This window comes from Sycon ciliatum, chromosome 13 (assembly GCF_964019385.1).
Source record: "Sycon ciliatum chromosome 13, ocSycCili1.1, whole genome shotgun sequence".
In the NCBI taxonomy this organism is placed as follows: Eukaryota; Metazoa; Porifera; class Calcarea; order Leucosolenida; family Sycettidae; genus Sycon; species Sycon ciliatum.
In genome coordinates this window covers 21,038,528-21,064,378 of record NC_088655.1, presented here as the reverse complement: position 1 = coordinate 21,064,378, position 25,851 = coordinate 21,038,528, and the positions used below count along the sequence as shown (strand labels likewise).

The 25,851-nt window shown below is 47.8% G+C and overlaps 1 protein-coding gene across 1 annotated transcript; it reads left to right on the top strand.

The window, feature by feature from the left end:
* The first annotated feature begins 5,845 nt into the window (after window positions 1–5,845).
* LOC135829481 (uncharacterized) lies at window positions 5,846–25,660 on the top strand. Its single transcript, XM_065341888.1, has 11 exons — window positions 5,846–6,206; window positions 11,364–11,656; window positions 12,766–12,850; window positions 13,481–13,735; window positions 14,714–14,974; window positions 19,548–19,880; window positions 21,141–21,469; window positions 22,191–22,329; window positions 23,326–23,706; window positions 24,254–24,325; window positions 25,326–25,660. The coding sequence occupies exons 1-11, from the start codon at window positions 6,080–6,082 to the stop codon at window positions 25,643–25,645; spliced, it is 2,595 nt and encodes an 864-aa protein (XP_065197960.1). The 5' UTR covers window positions 5,846–6,079; the 3' UTR covers window positions 25,646–25,660.
* The last annotated feature ends 191 nt before the right edge of the window (window positions 25,661–25,851 follow it).

The window sequence follows — 25,851 nt, the reverse complement described above, 5'->3', positions numbered from 1 at the left end:
CTAGATTCAGTGAAATGGCTACAGGAGACCGATTTCGTCTCAGATCTGGAGCTGGACTCGCGTTTTGAGCGCGTTGTGCCGGACAATGAGTATTGCTCTTGGCGAATTTGGGCTCATTGTATTTCTCTTATCAAGAGCTTTCTAACGAGCCCAAGATCTTCAAAATCGGTGAAGTAGAACCAAAGTTATGTTTGAAATTGAGTGCGCATTTTCGTTACTGCCACAAATTCCGAGGAAGCAAAAAATCGATGGACACCAAAGGGTTAAGACAGGATTCAACTCGATCGGGTGAAGGCCAGGGAACACATGATTTATCGTACGTTAATTGTACAGTGCAAACACAGAAAAGGATTATTCTGGTTCGTAACACTCAATGTTACTGTGCTTTACCTCATTCTTGATGTTACACTCGGCCCCTCCAGCGATCAGCGCTTGACACACCTCGAGGTTACCTCTCCTTTCGGCATCGTGCAACGGAGTGTCGCCACGCTGGAAGGACACGCAAGAAACAACAGTACAGGAAAAAGTTCTCAATGGGTTTGATTGTAGAACACAGTCACAACTGTAGATCAAAGCGAAACAATTCGGAGTGGAATTCAACAGTTGGTGGATATGGTACTACTTGTCTGGTATTTACATTGCATGATTGCCATTAGTGTACAGACATACATGTACACTTATACCTCGGTTATCCAGACCCCAAAGTTACGGGCATTTCAGGCTACCGGACACCCTTTGGGTGAGTTTTAGTGGAAATGTTACTACTCTTTTGGCAATATTTTTGGAAATAGTGACGACATACGCCATATTATCTATGGCCATTCCCCGTCAAAATCTATGTGATTAGGAGTTATGGACATTTCGAAGTTACGGGCAGTGCCCGGATAAACAAGTTATGAGTGTATTTCATATTGTCGGATCATTTTGTCGTTGTACAAATTGGATCAACGCCCATGATGCAGTACGAATGCGGCTAGACGTACACATATGCAAGTGCGGTGATGTGATCGGAACTGGTCCCTGGTACCAGCCAGTTTTGCGCTTTAAGTCGCATTTCAGTGAAGAGAATTGTATCGCTGCCTTAATCTGATCCCTACCGGGTGATTCAGCGGCAATTTTGAGTTTGTGCTTCTGACACTTTCCAAAAGGATTTTTTTGCGTTTTATCCTCCAAGTATAATTTGATATCGTACTCCTTATGCAGGTTCAGCGAAACCCAGCCTATTGACGCGGCTGCACATTTGTAGTACATACCTCATACGATGTTACTGTCTCATGATCGGGAAAAAAGCTGCCGTCAACTGAATCCGCCGAGGGCCAAACCAAGCGGATTAGCATGCACTCTGGAAATTTAAGGGCACTCACGTCAGGTGAAAGATTCTGGTATGCTGGCGTCTCTCAAGAATATACCAAGCAATGGGAGCTTGCCCGATTTTGAGAACAAAAGACACAACACCCTGGGGCAAAGACCTGCATACATTATAGTCATGAGGAGGTCGTAAATGAACATATCCGGTTAAACACGGAACAGGATTATCCTGGTTCATAACAATCAATGTAACTGTGCTTTACCCCATCCTTGATGTTACAGTCGGCCCCTCCAGCGATCAGCGCTTGACACACCTCGAGGTCACCTCTCCTGACGGCAACGTGCAACGGAGTGTCGCCACGCTGGATGTACACACAAGAAACAACAGTACAGGAAAAAGTTCTCAATGGGTTTGATTGTAGAACACAGTCACATCAAAGCAAAACAATTCAGAGTGGAATTCAACAGTTGGTGGATATGGTACTACTTGTCTGGTATTTACATTGCATGATTGCCATTAGTGTACAGACATACATGTACACTTATACCTCGATTATCCAGACTCCGAAGCTACGAGCATTTCAGGCTACCGGACACCCTTTGGTTGAGTGTTAATGGAAATGTTACTACTCTTTTGGCACTTTTTGTGGAAATAGTGACGACATATGCCATATTTATGGCCATTCCCCGTCAAAATGTAGGTGATTCGGAGTTACAGACATTTCGAAGTTTCGGGCAGCGCCCGGATAAACAAGTTATAAGTGTATTTCATATTGTGGGATCATTGTGTCGTTGTACAAATTGGATTGTCGGCTGAAGAGGTGCTCCAGTCCATCATGGACTCGGACAGTGATGACTGGAGCTGCGATAGTGAGGTGTCGATGTCGAGTTTGAGCAGGGCGCAGCAGCACAAGCTACGCCAGCGCAGGACAACAAGTTGGTTTGAGTTGATACGACTAATTACAAAAAAAATGGCCCGGCAAACCGCGTGCATCTGGCCTGGCACTGGAAGGGATTTCAAAGGATCAGACAGGGAAGTGAACTGCCTGAAAGGAGATAAAAATGCCAGACCCACCAGGGCTCAAATCTGGGACATTGTTTTTCATGAGCAAGGCTCACAAAACACTTCCTTTCACCTCTCGTAGTACATTCCAGAAAACTGACCGTGGTTGGTCCCCCGGGAGAGGGAAAAGACCCAAGCGCCATCAGCATGTGTGGCATGTGTTGTGAGCCGCATTGGGAGTGAAACACTTGTCAGCACCTTCTGGGTTCGACCTGGTCCCATAGCTTACATATTTAGAGCATTTTTCTCTCAACACGACTGTTCACACAGCATGGGGCTGTGTTCCCAAAAATACGTTAAAGAAAATGGACAAAACAAATCGAATACAAACAAGAACACGATAAGCAGCAAACGCACAGGAGGGAAGTGAGAAATGGCAACTAGTTTCAAGAGATGTTAAGAGCATTGCTCATGACAAGCAAGGTCTCGGGTTTGCGTCCTGATGGGTCTGGCATTTTTTTGGCCGCTGTGTGCAGGTCCTATATGGCATTTGGTACACTAAAAGACGGTCGCTGGTCACGCAAGGCAGGTACAGTTTCCTTGTAGAACTGTCCATGCATGGAAAAATGCTGGTTAAAAGCAGATGGTGGCTAAAAGCAGAGGTCGCTTACACCAGGTTTTACTGTATAGTGAAATCTGGCCAAGTTCATACGTCCACAGATTTGTAGTACATGTCTAGTATGGTATTACTTATGATTTCCAGAAAAGTCACGTCAACTGAATCAGCCGTGGGCCAAAACCGAGCAGAGTTGCCCATGCACCCTGTCAACATGCCGGATACTCATAACGTCTCCGACATGTTGATATAGAGCGGCGCAAGGAACAAAATGACTAAATGAGTAACGCAACTTGCAGAAGTCTTAACTTCCCTGCTTTTGTGCTTTGCTCTCGAAACAAGTTTGTGCAACTTTTTGCTTTTTGGTTTCCGGATCATGCACACGAAGTTCTTGTTTCTACTCTTCCCGAAGTCATTCCAAGTTCTTGTACAGGTAGACTCCCTCTAATTCGAATACGGAATAATTCGAACATTCCATGTAATTTGAACTTTTTCGTCGTACCGATCTTCTGCAAGTCACTTCAAGATAAATTCGAATGCATAATTCGAAGTACGAAAAGTGCGCCCGCTGGATAATTCGAACTCTGCCTTCGTACAGAAGAGCAGTTTACAGTACAGTGACTATGTCCTTCGAGCGCTTATTTCGAAGTGAGATGGAGTTGCTCTACTCGTAATTCGAAGTTCATTTTTTCTACTTCTCTAGCCAAGAGTAACTCAGAAATTGATCCCTGGTCCGCTCCAGGATCGACAATAGCGTTGAAGAAACCGACCTTCTCTCGAAATTTGATCCAAGCCTGTGCGAGGCAAAGTGCAAAGATTTGATTGAAGACGACTTCTTCCAGGTGGTTGGCTCTCTTCGCGGATCTCAATGGCTTGTCATGCCGAGCCAGCTCATGCGCAAAGAAGTTTAGGACTGAACAACAACTGGAAGTCGTAAACATTGTCTATGCCTATGCTCCACTTCTGTTCGTCAGAACGACGTGCTGCTCTCCGACGGGCTTTCATGACGCAGAGAAGGCAGCGCTCTTCTTTTGCGTTGAAATCGTTTCAGGACAACGGCAGCGATTGAAAACTGCTTCACTAGAACTTCGTAGAAGATGAAAATAATGTCCAATGACTTCATGTCGATCCAGTGTTTTGGTGAAATGACCTGATTTCGTTGTTCATGACCACCTATGTTTCATTGGTGCAAATAAAATGTGCAAAAATAATCAGCACGCAATTTCGAGCATTTTGACATACATATCAGTACATGGGACTGCATTTTGGATAATTAGAAGTTCCGGATAATTCGAATTTAGTGCCTGGCAATTTGAGGTTCGAATTTGAGGGAGTCTACCTGTACTTCGCCATACTAGCAGCTAATACGTGTAATGGATGGAACATAATATTGTACCGCCTGGACCTGCTCAGGTGAAAGATTCTGGCGTGATGGCGTCTCTCAAGAATATGCCGATCTTGCACATATTGTACGCAACGGGAGTGAGGCCAATTAAAAAAATATTTTTCAGTTCGCGAACTGGATTGCGAACTTTCGCATTTTTCGTTCGGAAAAGTAGTCGGAACACGAATCGTGGGTTCGTGTCAGGGCAGTCATAAATTTACCACGCTGTACTGCCTACGTCGTGTCAGCATCATGCATGTGCGAATTCTGTTTGCTAATCCTTCTCATAACGCGAATTCCGTCACTGAGTTCGACTTTCTTTGGAGAGCGAACGCGAACGCGAATTTCGTCTTGCTAATCCTCCGTATTAAAACCGAACACGGATTCGTCGAACGAATAATCTATCGAATAATTTCGCCCTCAATCGAACGAATAATCTACATGTATATTCTATCATACGCATGATGGCATTTTTCAACACTTTTTCAGCACTTTTTAAGTAGTTTATTTTTATTTTTTGCTGATTAATATCGGATTTTGTTATGTGGAGGTGCAAAACCGGTTAACCTATACCGCCAAGAGTACATAACCCCCCAGAGTGTGCAACGCCTGATCCAGCTCTGCATAGGGTCTTGGTCGAAAGTGGTCAAAAACCGAAAATCACATTCATTGCATCCATGTTTCCCTCGTATGGAAAGAACAGAAGTATTACTACTAGATACCGATAGGAGATTAAAACTTGGAGGCGAGGAGATTGAGAAGAAATACTACGAGCAGATCTACGCCGTGCAAATATCAGCATATCAGCAGGGTCAGCACTGAGCATAGACCTTTTTTTTTTTTTTTTTTTTTTTTTTTTTTCGATTTCTGATAATTCCTACTACTATTCGATTATTCGTTCACCCCACGAACATTCTAAATTATTCGATTATTCGATTATTCGTTTCAACACTAGTTTTCACCTTCGCTAATCATCATGATCATGGTGAACCCGGGCCATACCATCAAGAGTACATAACCCCAGGTATGATGTAGACCTACCAGGCATGATGTACTCTTGATACCATGCATACTGCCATAGCATAGGCCACATGACATGGCCATACGTAGCATGCAGAACGGGTAGATCTACGTGATCAGCTGGTGATCGTACGTCACTAGCGCTATACTACCCCCCTAGCCTATCACTGCACTGTCTGTCGTCAGGATAAGGAGTTGCAAACAATCTTCTCGACTCAAGTACCATGAGTACTACTACTACTAGTATGACTATGACTATTATAGTGAGTACTAGTACAGTGTAGTAGTACAAGTACTAGTACATGATTGTAGTTCTCATCTGTCAGTCTTGGTACAGCCGTCCACCACACTCCACAGTACCAGTGCCAGTGCGGCAGTTGTAGGCCTAGGCAGTAGGCTGTAGGCTACAGCCTGTACAGCCTACACTTGGCTACAGTCAGACTGTACAGGGTCAGGAGTCGAGTCAGGAGTCGAGTCAGGACTCAACTAGTGTTACTTCATCTCAAGCCAAGGACGCACTTATTTTTTCATCACTCGCAGTCAGAGTAATGCCTCCTGGTCTGTAGACTAGTAGTAGTGCTGGTACAGACAAGTATTATGGTTATGCGGCATTTGCTGGTCCAAGCTGAAGTCCATTCGATTCATATCGCCCTGAACTCAAGTCACTACACTCTCTGTCGGTACTTGTGCAGGTTCTGATGTTTCGATTCTAGTAATAATTTTTATTCTTACCGGTACCTCTCCGAGGATGTCCTCCCCCAAACCGGACGGTACTTCACACGTGAGTGCGCCAGATACTGCGACTGGTGCGCAGGATTCGCGTACAACTTCAAGCGGAGACAGGCGCTCAGTTTCGGTGACCGGGGATTCGTTAGGTGAGAGCTAGCGAGAGATCGTTTGAAGTACATACATACATGCATGTGTACTTTTATCCCCGAGCCCAAGGGATTAATTATTTGCGAGAACAAAATTTAATCTCTCAAGTGATGCCCACAGTGATGCACAGAATAATGCGGCCAGAAAGAGTGAATAATGCGAGGATTGTAAGTGTGCGAATGAAACTACACCAAATTAATAATAAACTACAATCGACTCTTGATAACTATACCGAACACCATTGCGCGGAAGAATTAGTTCTTTATAAGGCCATCCAGAATTAATTCGTTGTTTCGGGTCACCCGACCGACCGTCTTTTTTCACCCGACCGCAAAATGTTTTTTTTTATAGCAGGGATGAATTTATCCTGCATCGCATCGCAGTTTGCGATGCAAAATCAATCTACTGCTACTCAAAAGTCACCATGACTCGCAGAAAACTGCGATACATACAGACTGTCCATGCCTAGCCTGTGCTCAGTGTCAAGGAACATGCATACAGTGCAGTGTATGTGGTGCAGGCACTCAATCTGCGTGCACATGCATGATTCAGTCGGTTTTTTTGCAAATGGGCCTTCAGGCATCACTCTCAAGAAGGACAATGTGGTAAACACCCAACCTTCAAAGAAAAATGCTAATCAAAATCAAAGAGTGCTACACAATTGTGATTTTGTATAGCAGAAACTGCTATGCAAAAATATGACAGTAAATCCATCCCTGTATAGTGCATGCAAATGTACAGACTAGACTATATACACACACGACCCTAATAATAGCAGTCCAGATATCGACCTCAGAAGCAGCCATGGCTAGCCAAATGACAGGATGCAGCGCTTGGTGACGACGTTGTCTTCTATCTCCGATCCGCAATCGGTCCTGAAACAGCATCAGCTCCGCCACCTTGTCGCTATTTACAGAAGTTTTCAAGGTGAGAGCTGCTCGCCGGTCAGACTCGTTTGCCAGCGAGGCCAATATCTGGTCCTGGAGGGGACCTGGATCTGGTGGGGCAATGCCTGCGCTGGATTGTATACACTACAGTCTGATTTGATCGACTGGCTAGATGGACAAAAGCTATTTGATGTACATGTGCATGGACGTAACCAAAATAAAAAATAAAATAAAATAAAAAATATACCCGACCGACCGACCCTGGTACGGATGAGTGAAGTGACCCGAAACAACGAATTAATTCTGGGTGGCCTAGCCGAAGTTCTTTATAGCCGAAGTTCTTTATAGCCGAAGTTCGTTATAACAGAAATGCACTCACACTATACAAGCAGCAAAATAATCATGACTGACATAATTCCCCGTGATAATTTAACTGCACTTGGGTTATGGAGCCCTACAAGATTTGGTTCGTTATAAACGAAAACGGTTCGCTATAAAGAGTCATTTTTGTATGGATTCTAACAGGGACATGGACACTGGTTCGCTAAATCACGAAATTCGCTAAATGCGAGCTCGTTATAAGCGGAGTCGACTGTATAAACACCCAATGACTTGCCAACTCCACTGCAGTGATTTCCAAGTTGCCGCCAGCACGTGTGAGTGACCGTGACAGTTAGACAGAGAACTGTAAGACGATATTTTAACATCGACTATAGTTAACGATCTCCGGATTTTTGTAGGTTAGCGAGGTGAAATGCTAACGAATTCTGTCGGCAAAACTGGCAAATGACTGTACAATATAGTTTTGCACGTAACGACTTCAAAATTAATGTTAAAGGGGAAGTATACCCTAAAATCAAATTTTCACCAGTTGTAGTCTTCGGGGTGCTGAGTCGAATGGTCTTGGTCCGAGGAAGCTGAGATGCTCCCTTCCTCCTTTATTCCCAATCGAACTCGCGCACTTCCACCGAAACTGGGTGACTGCGCCCTACTAGATGGGGATTTGTATGCAAAATGTCACTAAAAGCGCCATTTCGTTCTTATAAAAGCACGGATGACCGCGATTGGCCCATATGTTGTAGTCTTTTGGACGCTGAGTCGACTGGTTTTGGTCCGAAAAGGCTGCGATGCAGCGTTCCTCCTCTATTCCCAATCGAACATGGTTGAACAAGCGGTCACGTGCTCCTGCGTACACCAGTCACCTGGTCACCGTGCCGGCAGGGTACAACTTACTAGCCTGTTTGACCTTTTTTGGGTGCAGTCCTGTCACTCGAGTTGAACTCGAGTTGAACCTTGGTGTGAAAGTTGTCGCCTGCTGGCGCGGTGACCAGGTGATTTGGGCACCCAGGAGCACGTGACCGCTTGTTCAACCATGTTCGATTAGGAATAAAGGAGGAACGCTGCGTCGCAGCCTTTTCGGACCAAAACCAGTCGACTCAGCGTCCAAAAGACTACAACATATGGGCCAATCGCGGTCATCCGGGCTTTTATAAGAACGAAATGGCGCTTTTAGTGACATTTTGCATACAAATCCTCATCTAGTAGGGCGCAGTCACCCAGTTTCGGTGGAAGTGCGCGAGTTCGATTGGGATTCAAGTAGGAAGGGAGCGTCTCAGCTTCCTCGGACCAAGACCATTCGACTCAGCACCCAGAAGACTACAACTGGTGAAAATTTGATTTTAGGGTATACTTCCCTTTAACAATTCGTTAAATCTTTACAGGTTACGCTATACTGTCCACTAACACCACCAGTTACTAAACAATCAGCTCATGCGATAACATTGCATTCTCTTTTGTATAAATTAAACCTTGGCTCTCCATCCGAGTCAATTAAATGTTTGTTAACATTACTGGTCTTACAGCATAGCACAGTACTATCGGGTGACGAAGAACTGGCGTCACCCTCGTATGCGGAACCCCTCTTATTTTCATGTACAGCAGTCCATGCGCAGTAGAGTAGAGTCACCTGGCATATTATCGCTATGCTGTGCTTGGCGAAATTCTAGCAACGCCGTTCTTGGGCACTGCGTTCTCCTGCACACGCCAGTACTGTACTATGCAATTACATGTACAGTCAACTTCGCTTAAGTTATAACGACACTCGGCGGGGCATCAGAAAAGTGTCCTTATTCGCGAAGTGTCGTTATACTCGAAGTGTCATTATATGTGTCACAGTTAGATTGGACTTTGTACTGGGCATGAAAATTATGTCGTTATTCGCAAATTGTCGTTATATCCGCAGCAGTCGTTATTAGCCAAGTTGACTGTAGTACGCAGTAGCGAATCTTCCGGAGTGTTAGCCGCACACCCCTTTTCGGGTCCAAAATTCGTATTTTTGTTGACACTCGGTCTATAAGCCGCATGTCAGACTCTTGAATTTGTTGGCACCCTAGTGTGATTGGTATCGGTCATATATCGGAGGGTGTACCCAGTGTGCTGACAGTGCTCAACACCATGGCGGAGGGTGTACCCAGTGTGCTGACACTGCTCAACACCATGGCGGAGGGTGTACCCAGTGTGCTGACAGTGCTCAACACCATGGCGGAGGGTGCACCCAGTGTGCTGACAGTGCTCAACACCACGGCGGAGGGTGTACCCAGTGTGCTGACAGTGCTCAACACCATGGCGGAGGGTGTACCCAGTGTGCTGACAGTGCTCAACACCACGGCGGAGGGTGTACCCAGTGTGCTGACAGTGCTCAACACCATGGCGGAGGGTGTACCCAGTGTGCTGACAGTGCTCAACACCACGGCGGAGGGTGTACCCAGTGTGCTGACAGTGCTCAACACCACGGCGGAGGGTGTACCCAGTGTGCTGACAGTGCTCAACACCATGGCGGAGCATGTAGCCAGTGTGCTGACAGTGCTCAACACCACGGCGGAGGGTGTACCCAGTGTGCTGACAGTGCTCAACACCACGGCGGAGGATGTAGCCAGTGTGCTGACAGTGCTCAACACCATGGCGGAGGGTGTACCCAGTGTGCTGACAGTGCTCAACACCACGGCGGAGCATGTAGCCAGTGTGCTGACAGTGCTCAACACCATGGCGGAGGGTGTACCCAGTGTGCTGACAGTGCTCAACACCACGGCGGAGGCAGAGCGTAATACAGAACAGAACAACAAGGACAATCAAGGCTTGTTTGCTGCGACTTGAAGTTTCATGCTCTCGCAATCATCAGGCAACACATTGTTGTTCTGTTCTGTATCGGTAGTATAAGATGTTACCAATGGTTAAAACGTTGTCTTTCCCCCTTGTCAATGTACTAGTATAATATTATGTTGGGCTGGGGATGTGGTGTTGGCTTGAGTTGACTGATGTGGTCTTTGAACACAGGTCAGTGTATACATATGTTGGGTTACGGCGTAGGTCTGAGGTGGTCTTTCACTGCAGGTCAATGTTGGGGCATGGTGTGGGATAGCGTGGCTGGACTCTCAGGATTTAGTCACAAGTTGTGAACCTGACGAAGGCAATTTGCCGAAACGTTGTGATATTGTGAAACGAGTTGAATTATTGCAGTGTTAATGGAAAAGAGCGTGCGGACTCTACTCCTAACTGTTTATGAAACTGCTGGAAGCCTCCTCACTTTTACTGAATGGTGACGTGTTGTTGTTATAGGATTCAACAGCATGTGACAGTGAGACTCAGAGTGTTTCAACTCACTACTGATGACAGTGCATCTCAACTGCGTATGGATGTTAGGATTTGTCAACTGCATATGCGTGTGAGGGTGTTTCAACTTCAAAGGCTGTTCAACTGCATGCGGATGTGAGGGTGTTTTGAAAACTGCATGCGGATGTGAGGGTTAAGAGTAGAGCCCACACGCTCTCTTCCATTAACACTCTGCAGTAATTCAACTCATTTCACAATAATTATTCCAACGTTTCGGCAAATTGCCTTCATCAGGTTTACAATAGGATGTGAGAGTGTTTTAAAACTGCATGCGGATGTATGTGAAGGTGTTATGTGAACGTGTTTCAACTGCATGCGCGGATGTACGGGTTTTTCAACGGTGTGCAGATGTGCGGGTGTGTTCATAACTGCATGTGCATGCGAGGACGTTTTGAAACTGCATGCAGATGCGAGGGTGTATCTAACTGCGCGTGGATGCGAGGGTATATTGAAACCTGCATGCAGATGCGGGGGGGGGGGGGGGTGTCTAACTGTGCGCGGATGCGAGGGTATATATTTAAAAATGCACGCGGATGTGAGGGTGGTTCAACTGATGTCCTTACTGACATTGTTGTCACTCTTTGTCTCACTGCATCGCAGACAAACCTGTCCCGGTCACCACTGTAGATCGAACAGTCACTGCTAGTGCTACAGACCAACATGTATCCGTCACGTCCACAGATCAGCCAGCACCGGCCAGTACTCCGGATCAGGTTGTCCCCATCGTCGCCGATAGTGTCCCGATGTCACTACGGACCCGCAGCACACTGGACATCCTCTCTCTGGCCTGCAGTCTGCCCCATGTCAATCATGTCTTTGAGAAGCTGCCGCAGCTCGAGAACAGACAGGCACACACACTTGCAGTCACCCTGCTCAGCCGTTACAAGGAACAGGTACGTATCGAAATGAGTGAGGGAGAGACAGACAGACAGACAGAGACAGGGAGGTAGAGACAGACAGAGACAGAAAGAAAGAGAGAGGGAGAGGCTGAAGGAGCGAGAGTGTGTATGTATGTGTGTTTTTTATTGTGTGTGTGTGTGCGCGCGCATGCGTGTGTGCATGCATATATGTGTACATGTGTGTGTGTGGGCGTGCGGTCACGCACCTGTTTGCGCGTACGCCTCTCCAAGTGTACAGTACGAGCTTGTAGACGCTGTGATATCTCTACAGTAGAGTTTAGTGCTTGTGTGGGTGCATGTGGAGCTGGCATCATCTCGGGATGTATGCTAATCGAATATGTTGTAGATGCATGTACATGTACAACATGCTTTTCTCAAACCCCTCTTCCGCCATATGTGCACCGACCACCGCAGTACAGTAAAACCGGTGACTAACGACCGTCCCTTGGAGCCGGAGAAAGCGGTCTTTAGTGGCAGGGGGTCCTTAGAGGTTTGCACCGCACAACCATAATATATGAATGTGAGACCGCCACGGTTCCTGGCAAAGTGGTCTGTAGTACCAGGCTGGTCGCTAGTCACGGTGGTCTTTAGTTACAGGTTTTACTGTAGTACCAGGCTGGTCGCTAGTCACGGTGGTCTTTAGTTACAGGTTTTACTGTAGTACCAGGCTGGACACTAGTCACGGTGGTCTTTAGTTACAGGTTTTACTGTATATGCAGAAAAATGGAGTACAGAAAGTGCTAACAAAAAGTACACTAATACCTCGTTTATCCTGGCGGGCCGGGGACCGGGCACTGGTCGTAACTCCCAATCACATGAAAAAAAATGTTGATGGTGAAAGGCCATAGATATGGTACAATGACATCACTATTTCCACAGAAAGTGACAAAGGAGTAGTAACATTTCTACCGAAAGTCTCCCACGGCGTGCCCGGTAGACCGAAATGCCCGTGACTTCAGTGTCCGGATAACCAAGGTATGATTGTACAATAACGCGCATCACTGCACGCACAGCAGAAAACAGTTGACAAAAGCACGGTTGCGCATGCACTGATGCCACGTGTGCATTATTGTGCATGCTTGTGTGCGTTTTCTACTATTCAGGGAGAACAATACACGTCATTGCTGAATGACATTGCAGCTGGCAAGGTGGTGGACCCACGAGACCGAGCACTGACCTTTGCCCTAAGTATGTAACCACTGACTGTGGTGTCTGTACGTGTGTGTATGGGTGTGTGTGGAGGGGGGGGGGGGGGGGGGTGCGTGCGTGTGCGTGCGTGGATTCCAGCTAGTTTGGTTGGTGAGTACACCTTTTCCAGATAGGGTTGGGTATGTTGCAAGCAGGCTCGGCTGCTTGAAGGTGTAATGTTGTATCTGCCACCTTTGTTGGTTCCAGGGTTCAAATACTGTCTATTTGAAGTATGCATACCTGTTAACCATGGACTACTTCTGGCTAGATTAACTGTAATCATGGTACTAGTGAAGCTCGTATCAGATCCACTCTGATTTAGCCACCCACGCTAGTAGCAAGTATTACCTACACTGGGGGAAGGGGTAACTGCAGTTGGATCCCGGGACGGATACCCTGATGCCGTCAATCCTATTTACAAGTTTTGGCAGTGAGCAAATACAAGTTTGTGTGTGTGTGTGGGTGTATGTGTGTGTTTGTGTGGGTGTGTGTGTGTTTGTGTGGGTGTGTGTGTGTGCCTGGTTGAGTGTGTGTGTGTGTGTGTGTGTGTGTGTGTGTGTGTGTGTGTGTGTGTGTGTGTGTGTGTGTGTGTGTGTGTGTGTGTGTGTGTGTGTTCTTCCATGCCCGCAGGCGGTGGAACTTACGGGGTAGTGCAACAAGGCACGAGAAATACGGTCAACGTTGACGGAAACCTGGTGCAGGATGAAGACGTGTCCATTATGCAGCAAGGCGTCGACAACACACTCAACATTAACGTCTCCATCGACGCATTGTCCGTTGCAGGCGGGGAAGGCTATCGTCCTGCATCCACCAAGGATGCACGCGAATCGATCACGACCGAATTGATGCGCTTTGTGCAGCGCTTCTCCAGAGGTGGTGGACTAGGTACGGTTGGTGGGCTTGTCAAGGGGGAACTACCCCCCCCCCCCCCCCCCCCATGTCTGCTCAATCTTGCTGCCCCCCCCCCCCTCTCTCTCTCTCTCTCTCTTTCTCTCTGTCTCTCTGTCTTCCTCTTTGAATCGTGTGATTTGTCACAGGTCTGTTGGGCATCGCGTTTGCTAAGTGTGTGTGTGTGTGGGGGGGGGGGGGGGGGGTATGTGTATCATCGTCTCAGCGATGATCATGTGTGAATGGATTTCCATCACTCACGCTACTGACACTACTGTATTGAACGAACCACGTTTTCCACCAGCTTCCTTGTGATTTAATGGAATGCATCGTTTCATGCTCTAAGTTTACTCTTTCTATCGAGCGAGCCCCCCCCCCCCCCCCCCCCCCTCTCCCCAGCACTTCAGATGGTTGACCGCACCACACTAAATAATGTGTGTGTGTGTGTGTATGCACACGCTCGTGGGTGCTTGAATGGGCATGCATGTACGTGGGTGTGACGTAGTGTGACGTTATCCTGGCCTGGTGTCTGCCGCTTGGGTTAGTGAACGCCGGAACACAGTCTTGCCATGGGTGCATGCGTGTACTTTGCAAATGTTATCGTTTTCTTCTCACTTCCACAATCTTATCTCCCCTCTCTCCTTCTCTCTCTCTCTTTCTCTCTCTTTCTCTTTCTCTCTTTCTCTTTCTTTCTCTCTCTCTCTCTCTCTCTCTCTCTCTCTCTCTCTCTCTCTCTCTCTCTCTCTCTCTCTCTCTCTCTCTCTCTCTCTCTCTCTCTCTCTCTCTCTCTCTCTCTCTCTCTCTCTCTCTCTCTCTCTCTCTCTCTCTCTCTCCCTCTCTCTCTCTCTCTCCCTCTCTCTCTCTCTCTCTCTCTCTCTCTCTCTCTCTCTCTCTCTCTCTCACTCTCTCTTGCTCTCCCTCTTTCTTGTGTACACCCTATATTTTCTTTCTTGTTCTGTTGGCATTCCTACACAGGCTCACAGCAGGATCACTCCTCACCAGTCACTGGAACACCAGTGGACGACACTCCTGGCGAGGGAGATGCGAACGATCGCGGCAACTACACCGTCCGTCCCTCCTCGCTCTTCTCCCTCGGCCAGAACTGCAAGCAGGTGATGGAGAGGATGCTAGGACTCGGCGATGCCAGCCCGGTGAAAGTGAGCAACGTCCAAGCGCTAGGCGAGGATCGCATACGCATCACGTTGACGGAGAAGGACCCGGCACCAGCTTACTTGGGTATGGCATGCACAAGCCTGATGCAGCCTGTGATCATTGTTAAATTTGCTCCACCTCCAGCACATGCACTCTCTGGCCAACCGCATTCATACCAGCAACATGACTCTAAGTCGCCGATCATGGCAAATGCAACTTCCTCTATACACTGAATCATGTAACTGTTATGAAGTACAATGTGATCATTGTGCCTATTTGAAATGTCAGTGGACCAGACCACATCTCAAGAAAGGCCAACACATGCACTGAATTCACTGAATTCACTGAATTCGGGCCTTTCCAAGTATGCCTTTGGTTAATTCCAGTGGTGTGCACGGGTAGTCGGGTACCCGTGCTACCCGTGAGGACCTCGGGTAGACAGGTACCGAATAGTACCCGAAAACCCGAAGTCGCAGATGACATCATGTACAGTGCACGTGTACAAATAATTCACGCATGTCTACCCAGTGCGCAAGGGAAGGGGCCGGTGTGCATTGTGGTCTTACCATGGAAACATTACCCGATCGGGTACCCGTGCTACCCGTGGAAAACTACCCGGACCAGATACCCGAAGACAATGCTACCCGACTCAGCCCTAGTTAATTATGCCTTTGGTTGAGGCCGACCCCCCCCTCTCTCATGGCTTGAACTACAGTAAAACCTGAAACTAATGACCACCCCTTAGGACCAGAAAACTGGTCTTTAGTGGCAGGTGGTCCTTAGTTAGAGGCTTTCACCGCACAACCATTTTATGAATGTGAGACCGTCTGTGCCGGGCAAAGTGGTATGTAGTACCAGGCTGGTTGCTAGTCACGGTGGTCTTTAGTTACAGGTTTTACTGTAGTAGCAGGCTGGTTGCTAGTCACGGTGGTCTTTAGTTACAGGTTTTTACTGTAGTACCAGGCTGCTTGCTAGTCACGGTGGTCTTTAGTTACAGGTTTTACTGTAGTACCAGGCTGGTTGCTAGTCACGGTGGTCTTTAGTTACAGGTTTTACTGTAGTACCAGGCTGGTTGCTAGTCACGGTGGTCTTTAGTTACAGGTTTTACTGTAGTACCAGGCTGCTTGCTAGTCACGGTGGTCTTTAGTTACAGGTTTTACTGTAGTACCAGGCTGGTTGCTAGTCACGGTGGTCTTTAGTTACAGGTTTTACTGTAGTACCAGGCTGGTTGCTAGTCACGGTGGTCTTTAATTACAGGTTATACTGTAGTACCAGGCTGCTTGCTAGTCACGGTGGTCTTTAGTTACAGGTTTTACTGTAGTACCAGGCTGGTTGCTAGTCACGGTGGTCTTTAGTTACAGGTTTTATTGTAGTACCAGGCTGGTTGCTAGTCACGGTGGTCTTTACTTACAGGTTTTACTGTAGTACCAGGCTGGTTGCTAGTCACGGTGGTCTTTACTTACAGGTTTTACTGTAGTACCAGGCTGGTTGCTAGTCACGGTGGTCTTTAGTTACAGGTTTTACTGTAGTACCAGGCTGGTCGCTAGTCACGGTGGTCTTTAGTTACAGGTTTTACTGTAGTACCAGGCTGGTCGCTAGTCACGGTGGTCTTTAATTACAGGTTTTACTGTAGTACCAGGCTGGTCGCTAGTCACGGTGGTCTTTACTTACAGGTTTTACTGTAGTACCAGGCTGGTTGCTAGTCACGGTGGTCTTTAGTTACAGGTTTCACTGTAGTACCAGGCTGGTTGCTAGTCACGGTGGTCTTTAGTTACAGGTTTTACTGTAGTACCAGGCTGGTCGCTAGTCACGGTGGTCTTTAGTTACAGGTTTTACTGTAGTACCAGGCTGGTCGCTAGTCACGGTGGTCTTTAGTTACAGGTTTTACTGTAGTACCAGGCTGGTTGCTAGTCACGGTGGTCTTTAGTTACAGGTTTTACTGTAGTACCAGGCTGGTTGCTAGTCACGGTGGTCTTTAGTTACAGGTTTTACTGTAGTACCAGGCTGGTTGCTAGTCACGGTGGTCTTTAGTTACAGGTTTTATTGTAGTACCAGGCTGGTTGCTAGTCACGGTGGTCTTTAGTTACAGGTTTTACTGTAGTAGCAGGCTGGTTGCTAGTCACGGTGGTCTTTAGTTACAGGTTTTTACTGTAGTACCAGGCTGCTTGCTAGTCACGGTGGTCTTTAGTTACAGGTTTTACTGTAGTACCAGGCTGGTTGCTAGTCACGGTGGTCTTTAGTTACAGGTTTTACTGTAGTACCAGGCTGGTTGCTAGTCACGGTGGTCTTTAGTTACAGGTTTTACTGTAGTACCAGGCTGCTTGCTAGTCACGGTGGTCTTTAGTTACAGGTTTTACTGTAGTACCAGGCTGGTTGCTAGTCACGGTGGTCTTTAGTTACAGGTTTTACTGTAGTACCAGGCTGGTTGCTAGTCACGGTGGTCTTTAATTACAGGTTATACTGTAGTACCAGGCTGCTTGCTAGTCACGGTGGTCTTTAGTTACAGGTTTTACTGTAGTACCAGGCTGGTTGCTAGTCACGGTGGTCTTTAGTTACAGGTTTTATTGTAGTACCAGGCTGGTTGCTAGTCACGGTGGTCTTTACTTACAGGTTTTACTGTAGTACCAGGCTGGTTGCTAGTCACGGTGGTCTTTACTTACAGGTTTTACTGTAGTACCAGGCTGGTTGCTAGTCACGGTGGTCTTTAGTTACAGGTTTTACTGTAGTACCAGGCTGGTCGCTAGTCACGGTGGTCTTTAGTTACAGGTTTTACTGTAGTACCAGGCTGGTCGCTAGTCACGGTGGTCTTTAATTACAGGTTTTACTGTAGTACCAGGCTGGTCGCTAGTCACGGTGGTCTTTACTTACAGGTTTTACTGTAGTACCAGGCTGGTTGCTAGTCACGGTGGTCTTTAGTTACAGGTTTCACTGTAGTACCAGGCTGGTTGCTAGTCACGGTGGTCTTTAGTTACAGGTTTTACTGTAGTACCAGGCTGGTCGCTAGTCACGGTGGTCTTTAGTTACAGGTTTTACTGTAGTACCAGGCTGGTCGCTAGTCACGGTGGTCTTTAGTTACAGGTTTTACTGTAGTACCAGGCTGGTCGCTAGTCACGGTGGTCTTTAGTTACAGGTTTTACTGTAGTACCAGGCTGGTCGCTAGTCACGGTGGTCTTTAATTACAGGTTTTACTGTAGTACCAGGCTGGTCGCTAGTCACGGTGGTCTTTACTTACAGGTTTTACTGTAGTACCAGGCTGGTTGCTAGTCACGGTGGTCTTTAGTTACAGGTTTTACTGTAGTACCAGGCTGGTTGCTAGTCACGGTGGTCTTTAGTTACAGGTTTTACTGTAGTACCAGGCTGGTCGCTAGTCACGGTGGTCTTTAGTTACAGGTTTTACTGTAGTACCAGGCTGGTCGCTAGTCACGGTGGTCTTTAGTTACAGGTTTTACTGTAGTACCAGGCTGGTCGCTAGTCACGGTGGTCTTTAGTTACAGGTTTTACTGTAGTACCAGGCTGGTCGCTAGTCACGGTGGTCTTTAGTTACAGGTTTTACTGTAGTACCAGGCTGGTCGCTAGTCACGGTGGTCTTTAATTACAGGTTTTACTGTAGTACCAGGCTGGTCGCTAGTCACGGTGGTCTTTACTTACAGGTTTTACTGTAGTACCAGGCTGGTTGCTAGTCACGGTGGTCTTTAGTTACAGGTTTTACTGTAGTACCAGGCTGGTTGCTAGTCACGGTGGTCTTTAGTTACAGGTTTTACTGTAGTACCAGGCTGGTCGCTAGTCACGGTGGTCTTTAGTTACAGGTTTTACTGTAGTACCAGGCTGGTCGCTAGTCACGGTGGTCTTTAGTTACAGGTTTTACTGTAGTACCAGGCTGGTCGCTAGTCACGGTGGTCTTTAGTTACAGGTTTTATTGTAGTAGCAGGCTGGTCGCTAGTCACGGTGGTCTTTAGTTACAGGTTTTACTGTAGTACCAGGCTGGTTGCTAGTCACGGTGGTCTTTAGTTACAGGTTTTACTGTAGTACCAGGCTGGTCGCTAGTCACGGTGGTCTTTAGTTACAGGTTTTACTGTAGTACCAGGCTGGTTGCTAGTCACGGTGGTCTTTAGTTACAGGTTTTACTGTAGTACCAGGCTGGTCGCTAGTCACGGTGGTCTTTAGTTACAGGTTTTACTGTAGTACCAGGCTGGTCGCTAGTCACGGTGGTCTTTAGTTACAGGTTTTACTGTAGTACCAGGCTGGTTGCTAGTCACGGTGGTCTTTAGTTACAGGTTTTACTGTAGTACCAGGCTGGTTGCTAGTCACAGTGGTCTTTACTTACAGGTTTTACTGTACGCAGCAGCTGTTATTGTTCTGGCTGTTGAAGATGAAGACTGTCATTTCCCAGTCTTTCTGGTGGATAGTCGGTGGTGTACCACTGGAGAATCACAGACAGACTGCTAGCATGGCGAAGCTAGGCTGGCGTGACCGATCTGATGCATACGTCATTGTTTTGAATTGCGTGTGTTTACTATGTAATGCAGACTGCTATAATGGCAAGCCGGGTTGGCATGACTATAGCCTGATGCACACGTCATTGTGTTGAACTATGTGTACATGTATTTATTTATATGTATTTGTTCTGTATGTCCATGTCTGTTTGAACTCTGTAAAGGCAAGGCAGCCGACCCGTCGACCCTTGTCATACTGAAGCTGCGCGGTCCGCTGCACGAGTTTGATCAGAAGAAGGACCTGTTCCGTCTGCAGACTGCCGGCCTGCTGGGCTGCCTGCCCGACGCCATCAGCTTCATTCAGGCCACGCGCTCCGGCAGCGTGCGTATTCTGGTCGCCATGCCGACCAGCTGCTACGCACGTCTCCTGCAGCTGGCTCTCTTCCAGCCGTCCGTGCTCCGGGCCCTCGGCATCTTCTGGCTGCAGCCCGTCTGCTTTCCGGCGTCCATCAACGTAGCTGAGGCTGTCGACGTGACAACCGTGACTAGCATACTCGGTGAGCACCCACGTTCTTCAATCCTGCCTACTCGGCCTTGTGTGAGTTTGGCACAGGTCCGAGTTGGGGGGGGGGGGGGGGGGGGGGGCGTCACCTGCCCCGCCCCACTCCGCCTGACTGCGGACCCCGCCCGGTTTCACCCCACCACATCCTCCCCTTTCATGCTAGTCTTGTTTCTGTCCACCCCCCCCCCCCCCCCGTCACACACACACACACACACACACACACATGCATACACACACATGCATATACACACACGCACACGCACACACACACACACACACACACATGCACAGACCACTCCATCGCCCCAGCTTGCAATACTGATAACTGTTTTGAGGTTTTCTGTTACCCTGCTAGCTAGCTAAGTATCCCAGTCTTTCATTCTCATCTCGCCGCCAGAAGAAACAAGTTGCCATGTTCCTTCAGGAAGCGTGCTTGGAAACCGAAATTATGCATAGCATCAGTTGTCTTATGTTTGCCTTGCGGCATGAAACTCGAAGTTTCAAGAAACCTCAAAGTCCTCCGCTGAGTCTGCTATGTTATAGAGTAGTGTTGAAACGATCTCACCGGATACTCGTTAGCTCGCTCGCCAGAAACTCGGCTCGTTTGTGCGGCCAGCTCGTTTGCACTAACGAACACTGTACACCGTACTCCGTACACATGGCAGTACATGTCGACCGGAGAGTCGTAAAATATTTTACGACTCCCTGGTCGATCGAGAGTCCAGTCCCGCGCAAAGTGAAAATCACTCGCAGTTACAGTGACTGTATGCCTGCACGACACTTGAGTTGTTGCAGTTGTCGTTGCAGCTTTGGTGGGCTCTAGTGATGTCTTGTTCCGCATCTGCTGACCTGACGCAGGATATTCTTCGGTCACCTCTCCATTCGAGTGAAAGTTTCGCTCAGTCATTTGGAAGTTTTCTCCCGCAATGCAGCGAAGACCTTGCAATCTTTGCAAAACGGTCTATTCTTACAAAGGCTACTCAACGACGGCGCTGAAAAGACATCTCGACACCAAACAGCAGTCCGAAGTGAAGCAGCAGCAACCCCAAATGCCGGCGGTGATAATTTGAACCAGCTGAAAAAATCGGACTAAGAAATTTTTTTATTCAAAAAATCATATTTGCCACATCAATGAAACTCGTTAGCTCGCTCGATAGCTTGCTCGTTTGTGAAACTGATCGCTCGTTTGTTATAGATACGCTCGTTTCAACACTATTATAGAGCATATCAATATTTTCCCTGTTTCCTGTCCCAGGCCGTGCGTGCTGCCACGCGATCTGTGACAGCCTATACGACGCGTATCAGATAAGTGCCGATCAGCGCGTCGGCTTGTCCTCGCTCTCGCTGGTCTCTCACCTTCACGACCGGCTGCTCGACGCGCAGATTCCCGCCGACAAAGTCGTCACGGCAACCAACGAAGCGCACGCCAAGCTCGCCCGTTGCCTGGACGACATTCGGCATGCAAGTCCCGACGGCGCGGACGATGGCAGCGGGCAACACCGCCAGTGCATTGCCGAACTCCTGGCACTGGAGTTTGAGACGGGACGAGCGCACCGCGGTGTTGATATATCCGCTGTGGCAAAGGTACTTAGTCAATAGACACACATAGAGTTATCCGGTGTATGTACTGTATCATGGTGTGCTATCTCTGATATTATGCTACAGTGAGGCCTGCCTCAAGGCGACCACTCGGATAAGGCGACTACCTGTCCCAGAAGACCACAGAAACCAGGACCCAGGGATGCTATTTCCAGTCAAATGACCATGGATAAGGAGACCACCTGGTAACAGAGACCACACTTTGAAGCTCCCTTGAGTGTTCGTCTTAAAAGATAGGTTTTTCTGTCTACAGTAACGGTTTCAGTCTACAGTAAAACGTGTCTGAGACGACCGCTCAAGGGACCTTCAAAGTGTGGCCTTATCCGAGTGGTCGCCTTGACAGGTTTCATTGTACACTGTGTTTGATTTCTTAGCTGGTTACCAGTGTTCTCGAGCCCTGCTCTATGAGACAAGCATCATGGATGTGACTGTGTGAGGATTGCTTGTATATTGTCACTTACTCGCTTTTGGAGCTGGACTGGTTAAGTTAGGATCATCTTCATCTTGGCTGTATGTATCCGACCATAGCAGCTGGATGTGTCAAGCATTGATTTCGATTGTTTGTTTTGCTCCTTTCTCTCTCTCTCTCTCTCTCTCTCTCTCTCTCTCTCTCTCTCTCTCTCTCTCTCACTCTTTCTTTCTTTCTTTCTCTCTATCTCTCTCTCTCTCACACACACACACACACACACACACATACCTGCCGCAGACTGTGCTTCAATCGTTCCTAGGGAGCCGTGACGTTCACCTTCTGTCGGCGTCAGCTCGATCCACGGGATCCAGTGACAACACGCACAGTGTGTCATTCCTGCAGCTTGCTTCACCGTCATACAGGCCTATCAGTACAGGTGAGTGCTATCTCAACCATGACAACCTCCGCGCCTCTGTATCTACCTGCAATCTATGTACTCTCAAATTGCTCCCTGTACATCGGCACGTCGTCCCTACATCCCCTGTGTCTTGTTTTGTTTTGTGTCTCCACATGTCTCTTTGTAGGGCTGTGTTCCCAGTAAAAAAATCCCTTTAGGATGAACACCAAGGGACCTCGAGCGATGGTATTTGTTTGCAATAGTGAGAGCTCTTCTTATCCATATGTTATACCCAGTGAATATCCAATGCTGTAGACAGCAAGCTGCTTTTGCCGTAAAGGCCTCATCAGTACAGCTACGAGCGTTAAGCAAGCCGAGCTACAAGCCATGGTGCAAAGGAGGCACCACAGACATTAAGATAGCTCGTCGCTCTAGCACCAGAGTGCTCTAACAATGAAATGTAGCCAGAGTAGCCAGAGTAGCCAGCAGCCAGTAAATAGACAGTCTACATCGGTACAGCAGCTTTTGTAATGTTCCAGAGCAGTTGCTCATTGGAATTATTTCCGGAACCGCTTGAATCTCAGCGAGTCATTCCTGTTCTCCTGGCAGTTGTGAGCTCACAGATCTCGCGCTGGGCTAGATTGCTAACTCTGCCAGACATTGCCAGACCACCATGGGTGATGGTGGGGTTGTTGACCAGATGAAGTCAAATTTGCGAAACCAATTTACTCTTTCACCTTTAATAATTGCTGGTACAGTACCTGTCCAGTGTGACTTTGAAATGTTAAAAAGCCAATAGGCCCATATGATGCCAACCAAGCAGCTCAGGAAGTAAAACAACCCGTTCACTACTAGCATTTCCATCAACTTGAATAGAACATGGGCCTCAGGATGGCCAGAACATTCGAAGAGTATTAAATCCGATTTATATTATTACCGGTATTTATCTCAGACAGCGTTTATAGGGTTGTGAGGATACATGACATAGATCCGAGTGCGTGTTTGTTTGTATCTCCCAATGCTATGGACATGCAGAGGCCAAGGAGGCCCTTCGGCTCGACACGCACGCACTCAGCCAAGATGCTGCTGCGGCTCTGTCCGCTAGCCTGGCCAAGTGCCTGGCCCAGCTCTGTGCCGTGCAGGCAAGCAACGTGTCCGTCTGCACGCTGCCGCAGCCTCAGGCCAGTGCTCAACCCGGCTCCGCAACCGTTACTAGCGCTGGCACCACCACCACCGCCACCATGACGGGTGCGTCAGCTCCCGGACGATTTCTTGCCATTCTGCCGGCCATGCTTGCACGCTACATTGGCGAGCAGTGTCGCAACAAGGACAGTGAGGTGTACAAGACTCTGGCACAGCATGGCGTGTTGTCCGTTAATCGCCTCCGTGGTCCGCAGATAACGCTCTCTCAATCTGGTAACTCAGTGCTACGTGTATGCAAAGTTCTTGCCTGTACTCAAGGGTTGTGGCCGATTTCGTGTGTTGTCTATCTGCTGTTGTATGTGTGTGTGTGTGGGGGGGGGGGGGGGGGGGGGGGGGAGTAAGTGTGCGTGCGTCCATGTGTGCAGAATGCTTGCATGTAGTAAAATTAAATTAAAATAAAATAAATCTGCAATGTCTCTTCAGTATGAAGTACCCTGGGTATAGCATACCCTGTTGTAACAATGCTCCCCCAGTTGCAGTGGATCTAAAGTATAGTTTTGAGGACCCTGAATGTCAATGTACTGTCATCTGACATTGGATATTGTGTACTACCTCGTCTATACATGTACAGATATTCACGTTCCCTGGAGGTATGTTATATAGTAAAACCTGTAATGGCGACCACTCGGCCATGGCGACCACTCGACCATGGCGACCACTTTTCCTTGTCACGGACGCTTTCACATTCGAAACAACTCGGATTTGTACTGATGGTGTGTATGTTGCCCTTCTCCAACATGCCATGTGAATGTTTATGTAGGTGCAAGCCGATCCTCCATTGGCCAGTCTCTGCGCCGTGTCTTCTCCAGGCTCGGCAGGAAGAACACTTCCGGTGAGGTGCTGCGTGTGTATACTGCGTTTCTTTGCTGTAGCGAGCGGGAAGATTTGTCTCTGTTTCGTTAACTTCAGCAAGCCTCAGAATCGTCGTTTTCCTTTCTATGAAAACCTGCACCCAATAGCAGCACAAACTTCAGGCTCTTCAACGTCATGATTTTCATATGGTTATTTGTTTTGGTTTATACTTGTGAAAACCATGTTGTTGAAGAGCCTGAAGTTTGTGCTAACATTATTATTGAGTGTTATATGAGTATTTCGCTCCTGCTCTTGTAGCAGTTGAGCACTCTTTTGTGGGGTAGTGCCTTTGCTGTGTGCGTTATGCAGAGCTCACTGACTTTTCAGTTTGAGCACTCTGGCAAGGTACGTTCGGGCCTGGTTTAAATCTGGCTTTGGAAAATTCCTTTTTCATTGCTAACAGGTTCGGCCTCATTTCCTCTATGCTGCGCTGATGAGTCCACAAAGGACGAACCTCCGCAGATTGAATATTGAGTATTATAGCTATTTGTCTCCAAGGACAATATTACCTTCTGTTTATATTGACCCTATGAAAGGTCATGTTTTCGTACCCCTTTTTCCAACTGCTCAAAGGGATCTTCAACATGTGGTCCCTATGTATGGGTGATCTTCTTATCCAAGACCTTTAGACTGGAAACAACGTCCCTTGATCCTGTCTGTAGTGGTCTTCTGGGACAGACGACCACTACAGTTTTTACGGTATCCATGTGCAGGTTCTGTACATTAAGAAAAGTATTCCACATTGGTGAGACCAGGGGGGGGGGGGGGGGGGGGGGGGGGAGGGGGGTTACCATGAGAACATTTTGCAAAAATTGAGCCCTAATAGCCCATTTTGTTTGGTGTGGCTTTGGCCGCACCTGCCGCACTGGTTCAGATGCCCCTGCGATATGCGTGTGTGCTTATTGTAACTTATCACTGTTGTATGATTTTGGCCCATGTCAAAAAACCCACCGTGCTCTGTGTCTGTTCTAAACTTGTAGGCCAAGATGTTGTGGACGCTATCTCGGCGCGGCGGGAGGAGATCGTCAACTACCACTTCCCGTCGGTGACGACAGCTGCGCGGTTTCACCTGGCCGGACTGCGTACGGGAGACATTGGCCAGCTGAACATTGCAGTGGTGGGCATGCAAGGTACAGGGCTTACTCTATCTGTAGTCAGTGTCGCCTCGGGAAATTCTTCATCATTTTGCGAGAACTGTGGCAATACGCACAGTGAGAAGGCAGATTTTGCCTGTGTCTATGGTGGAGTAATAACTAGGGCTCAGACGGTCACGGTTTTACCCCTAACGGTTAACTGCTAAGCTAACGGTCGGTTTAACGGTTATAACCTATAAGCCACGGCCCGGCAATCCTGGGGACTCTTTTTTAACCGTATATTTGACTGTCTCCGGGGAAAATTGCGATTCCGCGGCCGAGTTTTTTTCCGCGTTTTTTTGCGATTTTTTAAAAGACCGCGTTTTCCGCGATTTTCCCCGCGTTTTTTGAACTTTTTTGTTGCACTACACGT

Coding starts and splice junctions, on each gene's coding strand:
- LOC135829481 (XM_065341888.1), top strand. CDS start 6,080: ATGTCCTCCCCCAAACCGGACGGTACTTCACACGTGAGTGCGCCAGAT. Junction 21,470..22,190: donor ATATATCCGCTGTGGCAAAG/GTACTTAGTCAA, acceptor TACCTGCCGCAG/ACTGTGCTTCAATCGTTCCT. Junction 24,326..25,325: donor CGGCAGGAAGAACACTTCCG/GTGAGGTGCTGC, acceptor CTAAACTTGTAG/GCCAAGATGTTGTGGACGCT.